This window comes from Astyanax mexicanus, chromosome 16 (assembly GCF_023375975.1).
Source record: "Astyanax mexicanus isolate ESR-SI-001 chromosome 16, AstMex3_surface, whole genome shotgun sequence".
NCBI lineage: Eukaryota > Metazoa > Chordata > Actinopteri > Characiformes > Acestrorhamphidae > Astyanax > Astyanax mexicanus.
In genome coordinates, this window is record NC_064423.1 from 329902 (window position 1) to 346778 (window position 16877).

Here is a 16877-nt window from a genome sequence, read left to right on the forward strand (position 1 = left end):
TACAGCTTATCTAAACTATAAATTATATTACTGCTTGACTGGCTGTTTAATTAGATAAGGAATTAATATGCTTATGACGTATATTTGTTCGTTGCCTTCTTCATTCCCGCGTGCTCTGTGGGCGTGGATGCAGTGATGTCATTTGAAAATCCCTAAAAGTTTTCCGGAGTAGGATGCTCTGATGTACTCTCCGTTGGAAGCCTATTCGAGACGGATTTTAAGCAGCTTCTTTCGTCTCCTACGGTATTCAGACAGGCGGCAAGATGGCGTCACCGTTTCCGAGTCACGGAGGAGGATCGGTAGGAAAAAGGAGACACTTTTGGGGTTTCTGGAAGCAGCCTATATTATGTGGTAGGCCCCTGCGGTTAGGGGCGTGACCACTGTGACCCGGAAGGAGGAAGCACACAGAGATACACAGACACGGGGAGTAAATGAACTTATACCTTTATTTGGCTTTTAACGCTCTCCACCACACCCAAAAACAAACTTAAATCATACTGCAGCCCAGTGGGGCTGTAGAATCTGTAGAATTACTCAGTTTTTTCTTAAAGTTGAAAACATAAGTCCGCACGGCCTCAGCCCTCAGCCCCCCCCCCCCACCCCCGTGAAAGTCTCCTCAAATGAGGGCTGAGGCTGAGTATGTATGCCTGTCCCAGCTGGCGGCTCAATCAGTCCTCATGCGAGCCAGCTGAGACAGACATGGCTTTGCGCACTGGCGTGGGGCGGACCCACAACTCCCCCGCCTCCTCACGCCACAATTAGCTTAGCTTAGTTTATGTGAGGTTAGGTAGCTTTGAGCATTGAGACTGGATGACTGGAAAATAAACAGTGAGTAAATGAGCTATTTCATGGATATGTAGAGCATCCTGTTTTCTCATTAGTTTAGTATTTACTGACAAAACCAGTTTAGTTCTGTTTTAAACTAGTTAGTTAGATATCTTGTGTATGTAACTACCAAGGTTAGTGCATCATGCTATTGCCAGATTTCCCATTTTACCCGCTGGCGTTGACTCACTGTTATATTTAGAATTTAGAAATGTGTATATAAATATCTAAATTCCTGAACAGTCTGGCAGGTAATTCTGGTCAGTGCAGTTTAATCAGTTTAGATGTGTTTGGCCTAAAATAAAGTAGTAGTGATTGGATCTCTTCCTAACTGGTCCCTACCTTTCATAATACTTAATCACAAAACTAAATCAGTTCTGATTGGATGTCCTCCCTGCCAAACGTTTTCGTCTCGTTTTATTCGTTGACAAACATGTAAAAAATCTTAATTTCATCTTTTTTTATGCTGCTTTTATTTAGTTATTGTCTCGTTTTCGTCTTGAAAAAAAGGTTTGTTGATGAAAACTATGACGAAAATTATTCAGCAACGAAATTAACACTGCACAAGTAGCTCATCCACTTGCAGGTAGTGCAGCTCATCCAGGATGGCACATCAATGCGAGCTGTGGCAAGAAGGTTTGCTGTGTCTGTCAGCGTAGTGTCCAGAGACTGGAGGCGCTACCAGGAGACAGACCAGTACAGCAGGAGACGTGGAGGAGGCTGTAGAAGTGCAACAACCCAGCAGCAGGACTGCTACCTTCTCTTTTGTGCGAGGAGGAACAGGAGGAGCACTGCAAGAGCCCTGCAAAATCACCTCCAGCAGGCCACTAATGTGCACAAGTCTGGTATGAGGACCCGACGTCCACAGATGGGGGTTGTGCTCAGAGCCCAACACCGCACAGGGCGATTGGCATTTGCCAGAGAACACCAGGATTGGCAAATTCGCCACTGGTGACAGACGTGACAGAGTCTGGAGACGCCGTGGAGAACGTTCTGCTGCTGCAACATCCTCCAGCATCCTTCATGTGGCTCAGAACTTTGCAAACCCTCTGACTGTGGTCCAGAGCTTTATAAACCCTCTACTGTGACCCAGGACGTAAAGCCAAACTGAATGTGTTAATGAAATAATTCCTATACCCAAAAACTATCCAACAGAAACAATTAACACACTTAAAAATCATAAAAAGGTTTTAATTAATAATTGACTCCATATAATGATCAATTATTATTTTTTAAATGATTAGCAATATTTAATGCACATTCATAACTCTTTGCATACAGTCCCAGTTTCATGGGATATAGACACAAACAAACAATATACACAGCTGTAAGACCACTACAGTTTATTAATCCTCTTTAATACTTTATTACCCCACACTGTTCTCTCCTATCAACATATAGCACAGCACCATAATCATGGCAGGGTAATATTTTAGGGTACGTGTAGCACCAGTGTCGAGATGACCTCTTTTTCCTGACGTTTTTATACATTTGGTACAAAATCCCTGAAATACTGGAACTGAAACATAAAGCACACTTTTTACTCTTGTACAGAGTTCTTGTACAGCATTTTGTCTTTTTTACAAAGCTAACCCATAACACAGTGTGCTAGTGGACCAAATGATAAGTCAAGTCTTTTGGATTACAGTGTTCTGTGCGGTGGGCTTTGAGGCTCAGAGTAAACCCAGTTGATCATGTCTGGTTAAACAGCACCAGTCTTAAAGTCCAAACATGCCGTGAAAACACCAGAACTGTAGAGGCATAAAGATAAAGCAGAACCTACAGTACCAACCAAATAATTAAACACACACACACACACACACACAGGCTCAGGTAAAAGTTAGTGGATTTGCAGCAGATACACCGCGTAATGTGGCGCCCCAATATGAGACTGGAATATCCTAAGAGTCCTCTGAGCTGACCTCCAGCTTCCTCTGGGGGATGTAGAGGGTTTTTGGGGCTGTGGGTGTGGTGATGGTGGGCAGTGAGGAGACTGGGGTGTGGAAGAAAGTGTGCTGAAGAGCAGGACGGCCTTTGGGTGTGGTCAGGAGCGGCTGAATGGGGGGAAAAACACATTTATTAAACTCATATTTTATTATTATATTATTATTACATTACAATCGGTTATAAACTAAAGACATTTATGAACTAACCACTGCAACTAAGAGGATGCCATTATATTGCAAAAAATGGACACAATAAAAAACTCCATATTGGGATAAAAGTGATATTCTTGAAAGCAGTCTATTTTGTATTTGTTTTGCAATCTACGGTATTTACATTTAACTGTTTGTTTGCAGTTTTTATGCAAATATAAGTGCATTTATAAACATGCTGCAGTTGTGTTAAGGTAGATATTTTTTGTTCAGATATTTTTTAAAAATGTAAATCAAAACTGTGAGTAAAAAGCTTACATTTATTTACAGTAAGTTTAAATTTTCAGATTTCCACTAAGAATGGGTGCAGCAGCATTAGCATTAGCGGCTAACCGTCAGTGCTAGCTGCGTTTAGTGGCTAATGCCTCCCGGCAGCGCTACACTGAGGAACCCTGAGTGTTCCGGGAAGCCAGGGTGATCAGCTAGTTAACTATAAACCGGGTTAGCTGCAGACTACAGGGTGATAATACTCACCTCTAAACGGCAAAAGATTAGCGGCTAATGCTAATGCTGCTCCGGATTCAGTGCTGGAGAAACTGATTTTAAGTGTTTTTCTACTCAAAGTACGAAACTTATGAAAGTAGTTATACTTAATAAAACGATACTCCCTTTTTTTGCAGAAGTATATTATTATTATATTATATTATTATAATAGATAACATTATCATATAAATATTCTGAAATATATCATTATTTTAGGGCCATATCACTCACCCCTAAATGCAACTAAATCTGTTTTACGCTAACTTTTATTTAAAGGTAGGACAGTTACTTTTTATAGGAAAATTATTCCTATAATTAGTTTGATTAACTCTTGAATCTGCATTACGTGAACATTATAAAGTGCTTTGTTAAATGAAACATCGCCCCCTGCGCTTCCTGTAGAATAATTCCAGTCTGCTCACCTGCTGCAGGCTGATGAAGGTGACGGGCTGGCCGTGTAGAGCTCCATGCTGCAGTGTCCCTGCTGGAGAAACTGGCTTAACGAATATCATCCCGGGGGGAGCGGCAGGGCCGGGGGGCTCCAGACTCACTCCACAGGGAGCGTGGGTTGGTGTGGGTGTGGAGGGACTGGGAATCAGGCCCAGGTTCTGCAGGGTGAAGTTGAGGATGGAGGGGCTTGGGGTGGGAGAAAAAGGGGAGAGGGGAGGTACACGGGGCAAATGGAGACCAGTGGGGGTAAACTCCTGAGGAGGGGGAGGTCTAGAGCCTGAAAAACAAAGAAAAATAAACACATATTTTATCTCTGTTACAGTTTTTAAGGATATATTTTGTCTTTGCAGTTTTATGAAAACCGTGCATTTCTAAAATGAGACAAAGTTAAAACTGTTCTTAAGGTTATGAATGTAAGGCAATGTAATTTCAAAACATTTTAAGGATGTTTAAATGTTATAAACTAAAATGTGCATTGGGGTGGGCAATATTATATTGTATAACATATATCACAATGTGATACAGAAATATCATGATATTAAAAATCCATATAGTGATAATAGAGCTGTTCTGTCTTAAAAGTAGTCTATTATTTACTGTGAAGCTTTAGGTGTATTTATTGTATAATTGTTTTAGTTTGCAGTTTATATGCATGCACTAAATATTCTGCAATATTATTTGCTGCATTATATTATTTTATGCTATATTATTTATTTTGCCACATTATGATTATACTGTTATACTATTATACTATATTCCTGAAATGAATTAATTATTGTTCTGTTTTCCTATATCGCCAAGTATATCGTTATCGCATAAATACACTGAAATATCGTGATATTATTTTAGAGCCATATCGCCCACCCCTAATGTGCATTTCAAGTGCACATGGTTTGTGTTGGTATAGCACCCAAATTTCTCTCTTGGGTCAATAAATTACACCACAAACATTCCGAGTTATCTGAACCTGTGCTTCCCAAACTAGTCTTTATGGACCATCTTTAGAGCCACTCATTTTAAATTTAAACATAAGTGATTCTAAAGTACTAAACAGAGTGTTTCATACTTTTAAACAATATATCAGTTCCTCTGCACTCAGTACCTGCAGTTGGCGTGTGGTAGATGTTGTATGTGGGTGTGGAGGTTTTTGGAGCTTCGCTGGAGCTGAGCAGAGGAGGCTGAGGGATAGGAATCAAGTAACCTGTGGGTAATAAAGTCTGAAACATACAGTATAATTACAACAAGGATCATCAACATCCAGACAAATAAATGGTGCAAAAATGTCTAACATCACTATACAGCCTAGAAAAAGTCTTTAATTTAACTACAGTTCTTGTTTAACTGTAAGGAATGTATTAATATTCTAACAAATGTCACAAAATGGAAAGTGACTGCATGTTAAATTTGTGGTGTAAAAGTTTGCTCTACCTCTGAGTGTGTGAGTCCAGGCTGTATCTCTGGTCCGTTGGGGGTAATTTTCTGTGTGTGTCTGGATGGTGTTGGAGTCAGTGTCGTCTCTCTGCTCTCGGCCTGCAGTTTCTCTTCCTTCTCCAAAAAGTTCTCCAGGCTCTGGTCCAGAGGGGCAGAACGTGGTTCAGGGGGTTTGGTGAACTCGGGGTCCAGGTGCAGCGCTCTCGAGGAGGGTCGGCTGGACTTCAGCGCCCCCCGTCGAGCCTTCAGACGAGCCTTCAGAATCTCACCCAGCTTTGGGGAACTGCTCTGTAGACAGAACATCAGACAGAGAGAAATGATTAGATTTCACCTGAAAAATACGAAATCTGCATTTACATTACAGTAAACTTTTATTATTGATCATTTTATTGGGTTTTTTTATTTTATGTTTATATTTATATTTTATTTTATCTGAAATATAATCAAGAGGAAGATGGATGATCACAATTAATTTTTGCACCAGAAGTGTAAAGCATACAGTTATCCAAAAGCAGTGTGTAAGAAAAGGTATCCAAAAGTGTGTAAGACTGGTGGAGGAGAACATGCCAAGATCCAAGGTGCATGAAAACTGCATTAAAAACTACATTAAAAACATGGTTGGATGGATGATCACAAGCCATCAAACCAAGATGAATTCCTTGAATTTTTGCACCAGGAGTAAAGCAGCATAAAGTTACCCAAAAGCAGTGTGTAAGACTGGTGGAGGAGAACATCATGCCAAAATGCATAACAAAAATCTGATTAAAAAACCAACATTCATCATTGTCATCCACCTGCAAAACATTTTAAGATGCTAAATAAATATAAATAGCAATTATCTACTGTAAAGCTTCAAGGATTTATTTTATGATTGTTCATATTTGCAGTTTATAGGCATGCACTAAATAAATCTGCAGAATTAAGTTTTACACATTATATTATTATAATTATAATATTATTAAGTCTTGATAAAGTACAAGCGTCTTGGCAAGTAACTGTTTTTTTTTTTTTCAAAATGTTTCTGCTAAAATATTGCTATCCAATAAATACCCTGAAATATCATGATATAATTTCAGGGTATATCGTCCACCCCTGACAGTCAGGTCCTGTTTCGATGTGGCGTCTCCATTAAAGATTATTACGCAGTCAGTTTTGAGCTCACCTCAGCACGTTTGATCTTGGACGGACTTCCCTCCGGCGCTGGTTCTGCACATGCCCGTTTCAGAGAAGGGCTGGCACAGTCGTGACCCTGAGCCGCCTGACCCGCTGGAGCTGCAGCTGGCGACACTTTGTGGCTGGGTCCCCCTGGGCTTTCAAAGGTCATGGAGCGCACAACCAGGCTTGTGGGAGGCGGTCTGAGCGAGGGGTGTGGCCTGGCAGGGGCGTGGTGAACATAGAGGGCATAGGACCGGCCCACCTGGGGCTGGGGCAGCAGTACAGGTATAACTGAGGAGCAGGGAGAGGGCAGGTATGAGACTGCCCCTGCTGGCAGCACAGGAAAATGCACCCCTGGTGGGCAGGCGGGTCTGGATTCTCCGGGTGCAGCTGTAGAAGCTCCAGCAGATGTGAACAAAGTGTCCTCACAAACGTCTACAGCGTCTTCTGGGTTTGGTGTTTGAGGAATATTCCTACAATCAGATAATTCAGTTAGACAGCGTAGAGAATATTAACATTCATGCTCTTCTCATTAATTCATTTTAAAAAAGCTTAACCTTATGTTTTAAAAAAATAATAATAGTGCTCCTGCTACCAGCTAATATTAACTGAACAAACTAACCCAGTCCTGCTCTTCTAATACACACCAGCTAACTGAGTCTTCTAAACACAGTATTAAAGTCTAAATATTACTTCACCTAATAGAAAATCTTTTAGAAATGTACTGAAAGAAACAGGGAAGCTGTCCTTACACAGTCTGCTTATCCAGTTGCATTTTACAGATCGCTGCCAGGTGAGCCAGCCCTCCACTTACTGCTTCACCTAAAAAACACCAAGAACAAACGTTATTTACACTTAGAACATTAGCACCAGGTCCGGGCGCTGGCATGAACACTGTGGTTGATAAGGGTCTCAACCGCTAGATTAGAATTTGATTGGCCTTTTGACCCTCTCTTTATTTCAACATATATCAGTTAAACAGACAATACACATATTAATTTAAATACCAGTAAAGTAAGTTTGTGACCTGCTGCTCCTTTATTTATATACTTTCTTATATAAAAGTTAATTGCTTTTATGGTGTAAATCTGCTGACTTTATTATTTAGAGCAGGGGAGTCCAAGCTTTTTTTGTTGGGGGCCAGAAGGAGAAATCTACATGAAGTCACGGGCCACAGACTCTGTAATAAAACATATAATGAAATATACCACTTTAAATAATACATTTTCCTGATTACTTTCATTTACACTCCATTTTACTTGACTTACTATCTTTATCTTTGGCAGTGTTGTGTAAACTAAGATTTTTCAAATTAATGTTTCATTTCATGATGTCTCTTAATATTAAACTCCTTAATTACAGCAACTTTTAGACTCTTTGCCCCGTTTTTGCCACTAGAAATGCGCGCTCTCTCTGCTTTTAGACTCTTTGGCCCGTTTCCGACACCTAGCGTCCAAACTTTGAATCTCACATGATAAAAACCTGCTTAACAGCGGGCCAACTTTTATTCTATTTCTAATATAGTATAAATGAGGTCGAGGGAAAGCATGAACTCACTGGTCATTTTGATGGGGCTGGTGGGGGCGGAGTTTATCTTGCGGCGGTCGTCTTGGATGCTCTTGGCCAGTTTGACGAGCGAGTGGTGGCGGGTGAAGCCCCGCTTGGTTCCGGGGGAGCAGAAGAGGTTTTTAGTGCAGTTATCCAGCGAGGAGCGGGACTCCAGCGGCCGAGAGGATAAAGAGCTCGCTGTTACTGTAGCAATCTCCACATCTGTCAGACAAACACATTTCATTTGACATTTTTAAATGTTACATTTATTTGTGTTTCTCTATTTATTTTCTAATCTTTACATTTTTCAGATTCTTAAACAAACTTTAATATTAGACAAAATAACCTGAATAATTATAAAAAGCACATTTTAAATGATGATTTAATTTATTAAGGCAAAAAACTATTCAACCCAATCTAGCCCTGTGATACATTAAATGTGATTAATCCCACTTTTTGGAAAACTGAGTTCACTAAATCTCACTACTAACCACAACGAGACCTGATTACTACCAGACCTGTAGAATCAAGAAATCACTAAAATAGAACCTGTCTGACAACATGAAGCAGATAAAAGATCTCAAAAAGCAGCACATTATTATTATTATACCCCATCTGAAGAAATTCACAAACAAAGTCATTGATCATCTATCAGTCATCTGGCGTAAAACGATCACATCATTTCAGAAAAAAGAACATCATATTGAATGTAAAACATGGTGGTGGTAGTGGGCCTGGACTCGCTGTAATAGATGGAACCAAGAATTCTCCTGATACCAGACAATCCTGAAGTGCTTTTTATATTTACTAAAGTAATCTTTGTCTGATTTGGGGACAAATACTTTTACACGCCATTGTATATACTGCTATAAGATCACCAGTTGTTTAGATGATCTTTCAGAATAAATGGTGAGAAACAAACAGAAATGTGTGTGCTAGACATTGAGGTGACCATTACAACACATTAACACAAAAAGTTACATAATAGAGAACATCTTTTTGGGTAAGAGCTTTTGTGAAGATGATTAAGAACTTTGTCACGTCTGGTGCTGAAAGTGCTCCAGTTTCTCCCACACTCAGATCTAACGATGGTTCTCAGTCTAAAAACTACACTACCCAGAGCGCACCACCCGCTGACATCACACACACACCCGATCACATGCTTCCTCCCGGAAGTCCTGAGTATTAATCACTGGCACTATAAAAGAGCTTCCCTCACACACACCTGTACCGAGTATTGTTGGTTTATCCTCATTACAAAGCGTTATTATTCTCTATCTCTGTTTTTTCGTGTATGACTTTGTTCTGTTTTTTTTTTGATGCAGATTTTTGCCTGCTCCCTTCTGTTTGTATTTACCGGGTTTGACCTGGACTGTTTATCGTTTTTGCCTTTTTGTCTGCCTCTGCTGCTGGCCTTCCCGTGTATGATTCTCTGGACTGTTCACGTTTATGGTATGGTTTTGTCTACGTGGTTCCTGTTTTCCAGTAATTTACTCCTGTATCACCCAATCCTTTAATAAACACTCAAATCTGTATCTGCGAGTGTCTGAGTCCTGTCCCCACTGTCCCCAAACTTTAACAGTATCTATATACCCACATCACACATACACTTCTTATACAATAAGCATGTAAGGTCACAAGTTTAACACATCTGCCCTTTAATATATGATACCACTAAGTCAGTGCACTGACCCTGTGGTGAAGGGAGATCCTCTGGGCCGGTCCATTTGAACGCTGGTTTCCTCCCTCGATCCTCCGTCACGTGCACCTTCTTAATCAGCTCCAGGCTGCTCAGGACATTAGCGATGTCGTACAGTCGACGGATCTTCGCTAAAATCCCACAGAAGAGAAAGTTACAACACGATGAATCCAGACACTCTTAATATACATTTGTTAAACACAACAATTACAAGCAGACAGTGTGTTCAGTAGGGGTGGGAACGTATCAGTATTATATAATAAACCGCATTACATTGATACGTTGATCAAATATCTATATTTATTTTTTAAAAAACAGGAGCTCCAAACCTCCAAAAGACTCCTAATCCTCAAATTAGTCTAAAGCAGAACCTGTTTGTTACTCCACATGGTGGTGCTATGATTAAAAGAGCAGGGTAAACCTGCAGTGAAGAATATTGTTTGTAAAATTCTGTCAAACTGACATCAATAAATCCATAATTCCTGATATTTAATTATTTAGGAGTATTTTATCCTCTTCAGTAACACACATGCTGTGAAGTAGAGAATTGTGTTGTGATATATTGAGTATCCTGATTCCCACCCCTAGTGCTCAGTGGATGATCAGATATTTATTAGGACACTTGAAAGCCATACTCACTTTTAAACTTGCTTTTGTCCTGGTCCACCACCTGGTCTTCTCCAATCAGGATTTTTGCTGCAATCTCCAGACTGACCACCCGAGGACTGGACACCAGGAACAACATCACAAACTTCTGACTCATCACCCGCAGTGATTTATCCTTCCGGCTGCCGGCTGCAGGAGGGAGAGGACTGTCAGCATATCCAACTCAATGACCCTCACCCACTATCATCATCTTCATCATCATCATCATGAGCTCCAGCAGTGCAGATATTCACATGCTTCACACACTGACCTGTTTTGGCGTCCCCTGCGGTTTCAGAGATGAAGCTCAGCTCCTTCTGTCCCTCTGCCTCCTCCTCGTTCTCCTTCTCCTCTCCGTCCAGCTCAAACTCCTGATCCAGGTTCTTCTGTTTGAGCTGCAGCATCTGCTGACCGTACCGGTTCTCCTCGCCAGCCCGCCACAGGGCCGCCAGCGTCTGCGCCAGCTTTGCCCGCCCGTGCCACGTGTATCTGTTCTTGGCCAGCCGGCTGACCATGTGCAGACTCTCCAGAACATTCATGATGTCGTAGATACGACGGCGCTCCACACCTAGGTGACAATAACGCATTTATTACAATTAAACTTTCTACAGTTTTGTAGTTTGAAATAATTTTTATTATGTTCATATGTTTATTTTGCCGTGTAGATTGAGCCAATTACAGCACATGCTCTCCATTCCCCAGCCTGTTATTGGATAAACTTATTATTAACAGTTAACCCCAGTATCATAACCACTTATTGACACAACATTTATATACTGTCACAGTTGGTTTAAATATCATAGTTTTACAGTGATGAAAGCTCAATAAACTGAAAACAGAAACAATAAATTGTGGACCTTATGCACACTTTAGCCATTCTTTTCTTTTGAAAACTAAATTAGTCTTTAAGACTGCACTTTTACAAACAGTTCAATCGTCAGATAGGTAGATAGGTTTGGTAGAGCATTTTGCCTAAATTGGAAGCCATATGTACTAATAAAACGACCATATTTACTAGGGGTGGGAATCTTTTACTATCTCACGATTCGATTCGATTCCGATTTTGGGGGCCACGATTCGATTCAAAATCGATTTTTGATTCAAAACGATTTGATTTATAAAAATTTATTGAAAACTTATTGAAAAAAAAGCCTCCAAAATATACACTGGTCCTGGAGAAGGTAATGTGTTACAAAAACAATAAAATGTGCAGGAATGTGGGTCCTCAGTGACAGAGGAATCACTGGGATATCACAATGACGTTAATGAACAATAAATAAATAATAAATAACACTGCTTTATTACCAGGCTACTAGCGGTGGTGTGTAGGTGACGCTGCTGGGCTGATGTGATGATAGCAGTGGAGCGCTAAAGTTCAGGAGCAGCTGCTGATTAACTAGTTAATTTTAGGCCGTTGTATTTCTTCAGAAAGGGGGCAGGAGGTGGAGAAATTAATTCATATTGTCCATTCCTTAATTCCTCTGTGATGAGGAGCTGAAATTAGCTCTGATTAGCTTATTGTTATTTTTCCGTTCCGCCTTAAATGCTGCAGCCCGCTGCCACCTGTAGCGTTATTTAAGGTGGAACTGGAAAGTTAGCTAGTTAGCTAGCTAACAGAAACTGAAACTAACTACTAGCGATCTTTTTTATGCTTGTTATGAAGCATTCTGCCATAAAACATTAAAACTACACGTTAATCTAAGGTAATATAGTGCTTGTTCTGCCATCTTACCGGTGATTCTCATACACCTACGCTCTGTGTGGGTCTGACGGTAAGTTCAAACTGCAGCGGCCACGGTCGCTTTGGGCAGTGGGAGGCGGAGCGAAAAACGCTTCGTGCCGCTGCAGTGTGAACTTACCGTGAGGGGTAGGGCCAAGGGAAGAAATGGGATTGGACCTTAGAATCGATTTTGGGACATTTTAAATCGATTCTGAATCGTAGTAAATGAGAATCAAGATTCTTATGTGAATCGATTTTTTGGCACACCTCTAATATTTACAGACTATAAAGTGCAATGTAGTCACACTATCAATGAACGTCTATTTTCAAGCAGAAGGCTTAAAAAAATTAAGTAACAATAGTAAGGAACAAGAGTTCCGCCATGTTTCCCTTCCAACGTAAACAAAACTTTAATTCTTAGAGAAAAAAAAACAACAAAAAAAATGCGCTGGATGTTGGGTGAGTAAAGCGCTTCCGTTTATTTACAATATTTTCAACAGCAGGGTTAGCAGCAGCGCTTAGCGCTAGTAAATGCCGCCTGACAGCGCTACACTGAGGAACACCGAGTGTTCCGGTAACCCAGGGCACTCTTAGCTAGCGGTTTGTTCCATGGAGCTTGTTTTAACACAGTAAACACGCAGACTACAGTCCGATACTACCCTATGAACAGTGAAAGAGCTAGCGCGGCTGTTAGCCGCTAATGCTAATACTGCTCCAGCCTTAGTGCTGGAGAATAACTTCACTGAAACTCCTGTATAACTCTGTACTTCAGCATAGTGGCTTTACTTACTCCTTCCCTGAACCCAACTGGTAGAATTTATACACAAGGCGCACTGTTTAGGGTTTTAGGATTTCAAGGATATTAAGTACGCCTAATGCGAATAATATGGTAATTAAATTGTTACAACCCTTTAATTTATCCATGTTTCTGTGTTACACCCACGCAATAATATCACGAGCTGTGTCTGTTCTTTATGCTGGATAGTTACTTAGTTCAGTAGCGACGTCGTCCAGGCAGATGTCGTTGTTGATGGCTGGATTCGGGTAGTCTGGGTATCGAGCCAGAAACTTGTGGCAAAGCAAACCGAGACTCTTCTCCTTCCGGCTGAGATGCAGCTTCTCTGATTCCTCACCCAGCTCGGGCTCCTGTGTGGACAAAATACACACCTTTAACATCCACACCCAAAATAAAACGCAGTGTCAGGGAGACATTATCATATCCTCTCTTTACCTGTTACACAGGCTGGATTCTAGAGTTAAGCTAAAGTCTAAACCAGGGGTTCAGAGTTTACTGAACTTTTACTTTACTAAACTTATATATGAATATATTTGACTAACAATGAGACAATAAATACCAGAGTAATAAATAAAGTTATTTAGCTTTTGTAAAACGTGACCTAAAACAAGGTCACAAATGATTTAAAGAGTTGAAATAGAGCTACTATACATTACTCATCTTATGCGTTACTTCTCTTATGATCTTTAATGTGCCACACGGCGCTGAAGATGCAAAACTGTGGCAGAATTGTAATTGTGTAGGAAATATAGTCATATAAAAATAAAGTTTAGTTTAGTAAAAGTGAACTTCAGCAAAGATTTTAATATAAAATATAGGCTGGGGAGTTTCGATGGGATCATGAAGTGTTTAGAATCCTAAAAAAGGGGTCTCACAGTAAAGAAAGATTAACAACCTCTAATCTAAACAAAGACATCCTGCCCTGTGAAATACCCTCCAGGACTAAGTTTAATAAACAAGGCTTTAGAAGACAGGTTAGAAATGGTTGAAGTACCTGAGAAGAGCATTCTGTTTCGTCTGCCTTTATGTTGTCTGCACTTCTTTCCTTCTCACGGTTACGTATCTCGGGGCTAGCCGCACTGATCAGCATCTTTAGATTAGAAGTAGGGGTCCAGGGCTCCCCTGTAGGAGCGTCCGGGCCTTTAGTGGGCGTTGTTAGGGGACCCATTATTTTCAGATTTTCCAGAGGGGCAGATTTCCCCGAGGTTTTCCCGGGTGTCTGCGGTTCCACAAACACACCCGTTTTCTGTAAATAATGAAGCCAGAGTTCGGTTGTTAGTGCACAATAACAATAACGGAATTTTTAATGCAGACTGGCTGGTTTATACAATAAAAAGTAAGGGCAGGGCTGCATACTGTAGGCTAAAATGAAGATAACAATCAGATAACTAAACATTTAGCTCAATATTAAATAACTGCCTGAACTATTATCAAATAGAAATATATCTTTAATCAGGGGTTGATATTTCACAGTTATCCCATTATATAAAATAAACAGTCAGAACAATTCTGTTACTATAAATTAAAACTTGGTATGTTTAATGTTTCAAGTAAGTATGAAGGAGACTTTATTGCCATGTACATCACATGCGGAACATGGGGTGGAACAAAATTGCTTTCTCAAGGTCCGGTTTTCCCACAACAGAGCAGTTATTATGAAGAATATAATAAAATATAATAAAGAAAAGCAAATATGAAGTAAAGAATAAATTAGAAAAATAGTTTTTAAAAAGTGTGTACCATTATTACTTTTTTCCCATTTAATATAGTAAAGAACAAATGAGTTTTGACTAAATTGTATTTTTTTTTTCTTTTCTGGAATAATTTTCAGGAACAGTTAAATCATTTATTTTCTTTAGATTTTCTATTTTTTCCTCTTTTGCAGAATATTAACCTGATAATTATTACACTGACCCACGAATGATGGAGATGTTACATAAAAGTACACAATATTTATCTAAAGAGTGTGGATTTACAAAAGTGATGATTTTTGACTAAGGGAATGTTCTTTCCTTCCACAAACTCTGAATATAATTCTCTTCACACACAGTCACTATACACAGCCATTAGCAGCTCATCAGCTCATTTACTGACCTTCTCATTAGCTGCTGCTGATTTGTTGGGGCTCGTTTGGGGGAGCTGGGTTAAGTGCTGGCCGTTTAGTAAGGTGCTGGACATTTTCCACCTACGTGTGTTGAGAAAGAAGAATTGATCGTTAGGAAAAATACTAGTATTAATCACTTATAACTAACATATCAGTGCCATTATTAGCAAATCTGAGATTTTAAATAGAACAGGGAAGATAACTGTATGAGTTATCTAGGTTACAAACAAGAAATACCTTTTTTTTACAGCGTTATATAACCTGGGAGAAAGCATCGTGCACCCCTATGAGAACTGAATTAGTTCAGGTTTATTAAAATCTTATATAAAACTGTTTGTATTTTTCGTAAATCAAAGTTATTTTGATTTCAAATGACCGGGAGCCGACTGGCGCTAACTGACACCCGATCCGACGAATCACGCAGCAGCACTACGCGGATGCACACGCCCTTCCACTACAATCAGCCAATTGCTGACAGGGCACGGACACGTGAGCCCGCCCCCCGCGAAGAAGCCAGCCAATAGGTGCGCGACAAAGGGCGGGTTTTCGGACAGTCGCGCGCAGGCTCTCACCTTTTTAAAATCTTGGCGCGGAATTTCGCAATCGGAACGGAAGAAGATATTAGCGGCTAAAAACAGCATAAAACAACTAAACTAAAGCATATATTGGCGCAGATTAGATTGTACTGCTAATAAACTCGATATTTAACAAGAAATAAGCGCTTAAACTGTATTAATTTGTACAAAAACTAGTGGTTTGGAGCCTCGCAGAGCGCAGGACACCAGAAACACAGCAGCTCAAAACCAGGATAATAAATACCTGCAGATAAGTTCCGTACAGATCTAAAGTTACTTAACTAACTGCTGAGCTAGTCAACTAAAACTCTACTAAATATAACATAGCTTACGTAACTTACACTGCGGTATGTTTATTATTAACCAGGTATAAATATCGAAACGAACTGCTAGCGTTAACCTAGCTGAGTTTTTATTAAACACAGAGAGGCGGTAACTTTTATAATGTTAAAATAGCTTTAAAACGCTGGATCCTACAGCAACAGCCAGCAAGTTCACTGATAAACTAGTTATTACTGAGTAGTGAAGCTAGCTAACGCTATCTAGGTTAGCTAGTAAGTAGTTAACGTAGTTGTTTAACGTTACTCCGCAAATGTAATCTAACCCAGCTAGTTAGCTAGCTTTACGTAGTTAGGTTAAATAAAACTTTGTGTTCATTCTGTGTTACACAGATAGCTTAAATAGCCTTACTAGCTAACTAATTATAAGTTACTCCCTTCTGTAAAAGCATTCATAGGCTAGCTATGGGTGACTATAAAGCTCTTTAGTATGTTTTATATATAAACTAGCTCGCTAGCTTATTAGGTTAACATACCTGAGTCAGCAGTAGACTGTACAGGAGAAACGGTCCGACCAGAATGCAGGAAAGAAGGCAAATTAATCCATAAGAACGGCAGATAGATTCCACCTCTTGTAGATTTAGCTCAAATAATTTAGTGCAAGAATATCTCCGCAGATTCCACACAGGTAACTCAACCTACAGTATGTTAGATCAGTCCTCCAGCTGTGCTTCTCTGTACAGCGCTACAGTAAAGCTGGCTGTAAATAAATACGGATTTCTCCAGTTTTAGTGATTTTCCAGCGCGCTGAGGGTCCTGGTTCGGTTTTCCCGGGTATATGAAGGTCCTGGTTCGATTTTCCCGGGTATATGAAGGTCCTGGTTCGGTTTTCCCGGGTGTCTGTGTATATGTGCGCGCTCCTTTGCCCGCGTCCCGCTCTGAATTTGCCGGGCAGATCTGACCCGCCCATAACTCCGCCCACACCCCGCCCCCACACACGTACACGTACACC

The 16877-nt window shown here is 40.3% G+C and overlaps 1 protein-coding gene across 1 annotated transcript; it reads right to left on the bottom strand.

Annotated features, from left to right (window-relative positions):
- Positions 1-1995: 1995 nt before the first annotated feature.
- e2f8 (E2F transcription factor 8) lies at positions 1996-16787 on the bottom strand. Its single transcript, XM_007237260.4, has 14 exons — positions 16402-16787; positions 15003-15093; positions 13903-14154; positions 13102-13258; positions 10664-10960; positions 10387-10542; positions 9741-9878; positions 8058-8270; positions 7253-7322; positions 6508-6973; positions 5343-5633; positions 5017-5131; positions 3887-4191; positions 1996-2879 (listed from the first exon to the last, which is right to left on the bottom strand). Exons 2-14 carry the CDS (start codon positions 15084-15086, stop codon positions 2727-2729), a joined length of 2697 nt encoding a protein of 898 aa, XP_007237322.3. The 5' UTR covers positions 15087-15093; positions 16402-16787; the 3' UTR covers positions 1996-2726.
- Positions 16788-16877: the final 90 nt, after the last annotated feature.

Bases quoted from the DNA above. Each gene is read 5' to 3' on its own strand.
- e2f8 (XM_007237260.4), bottom strand. From the start codon at position 15,086: ATGTCCAGCACCTTACTAAACGGCCAGCACTTAACCCAGCTCCCCCAA. The intron at 7,323-8,057 runs GTGAGTTCATGC...GGTGTTTTTTAG, and splicing joins CAGCCCCATCAAAATGACCA to GTGAAGCAGTAAGTGGAGGG. The intron at 4,192-5,016 runs GTACTGAGTGCA...TTTGTTTTTCAG, and splicing joins CTACCACACGCCAACTGCAG to GCTCTAGACCTCCCCCTCCT.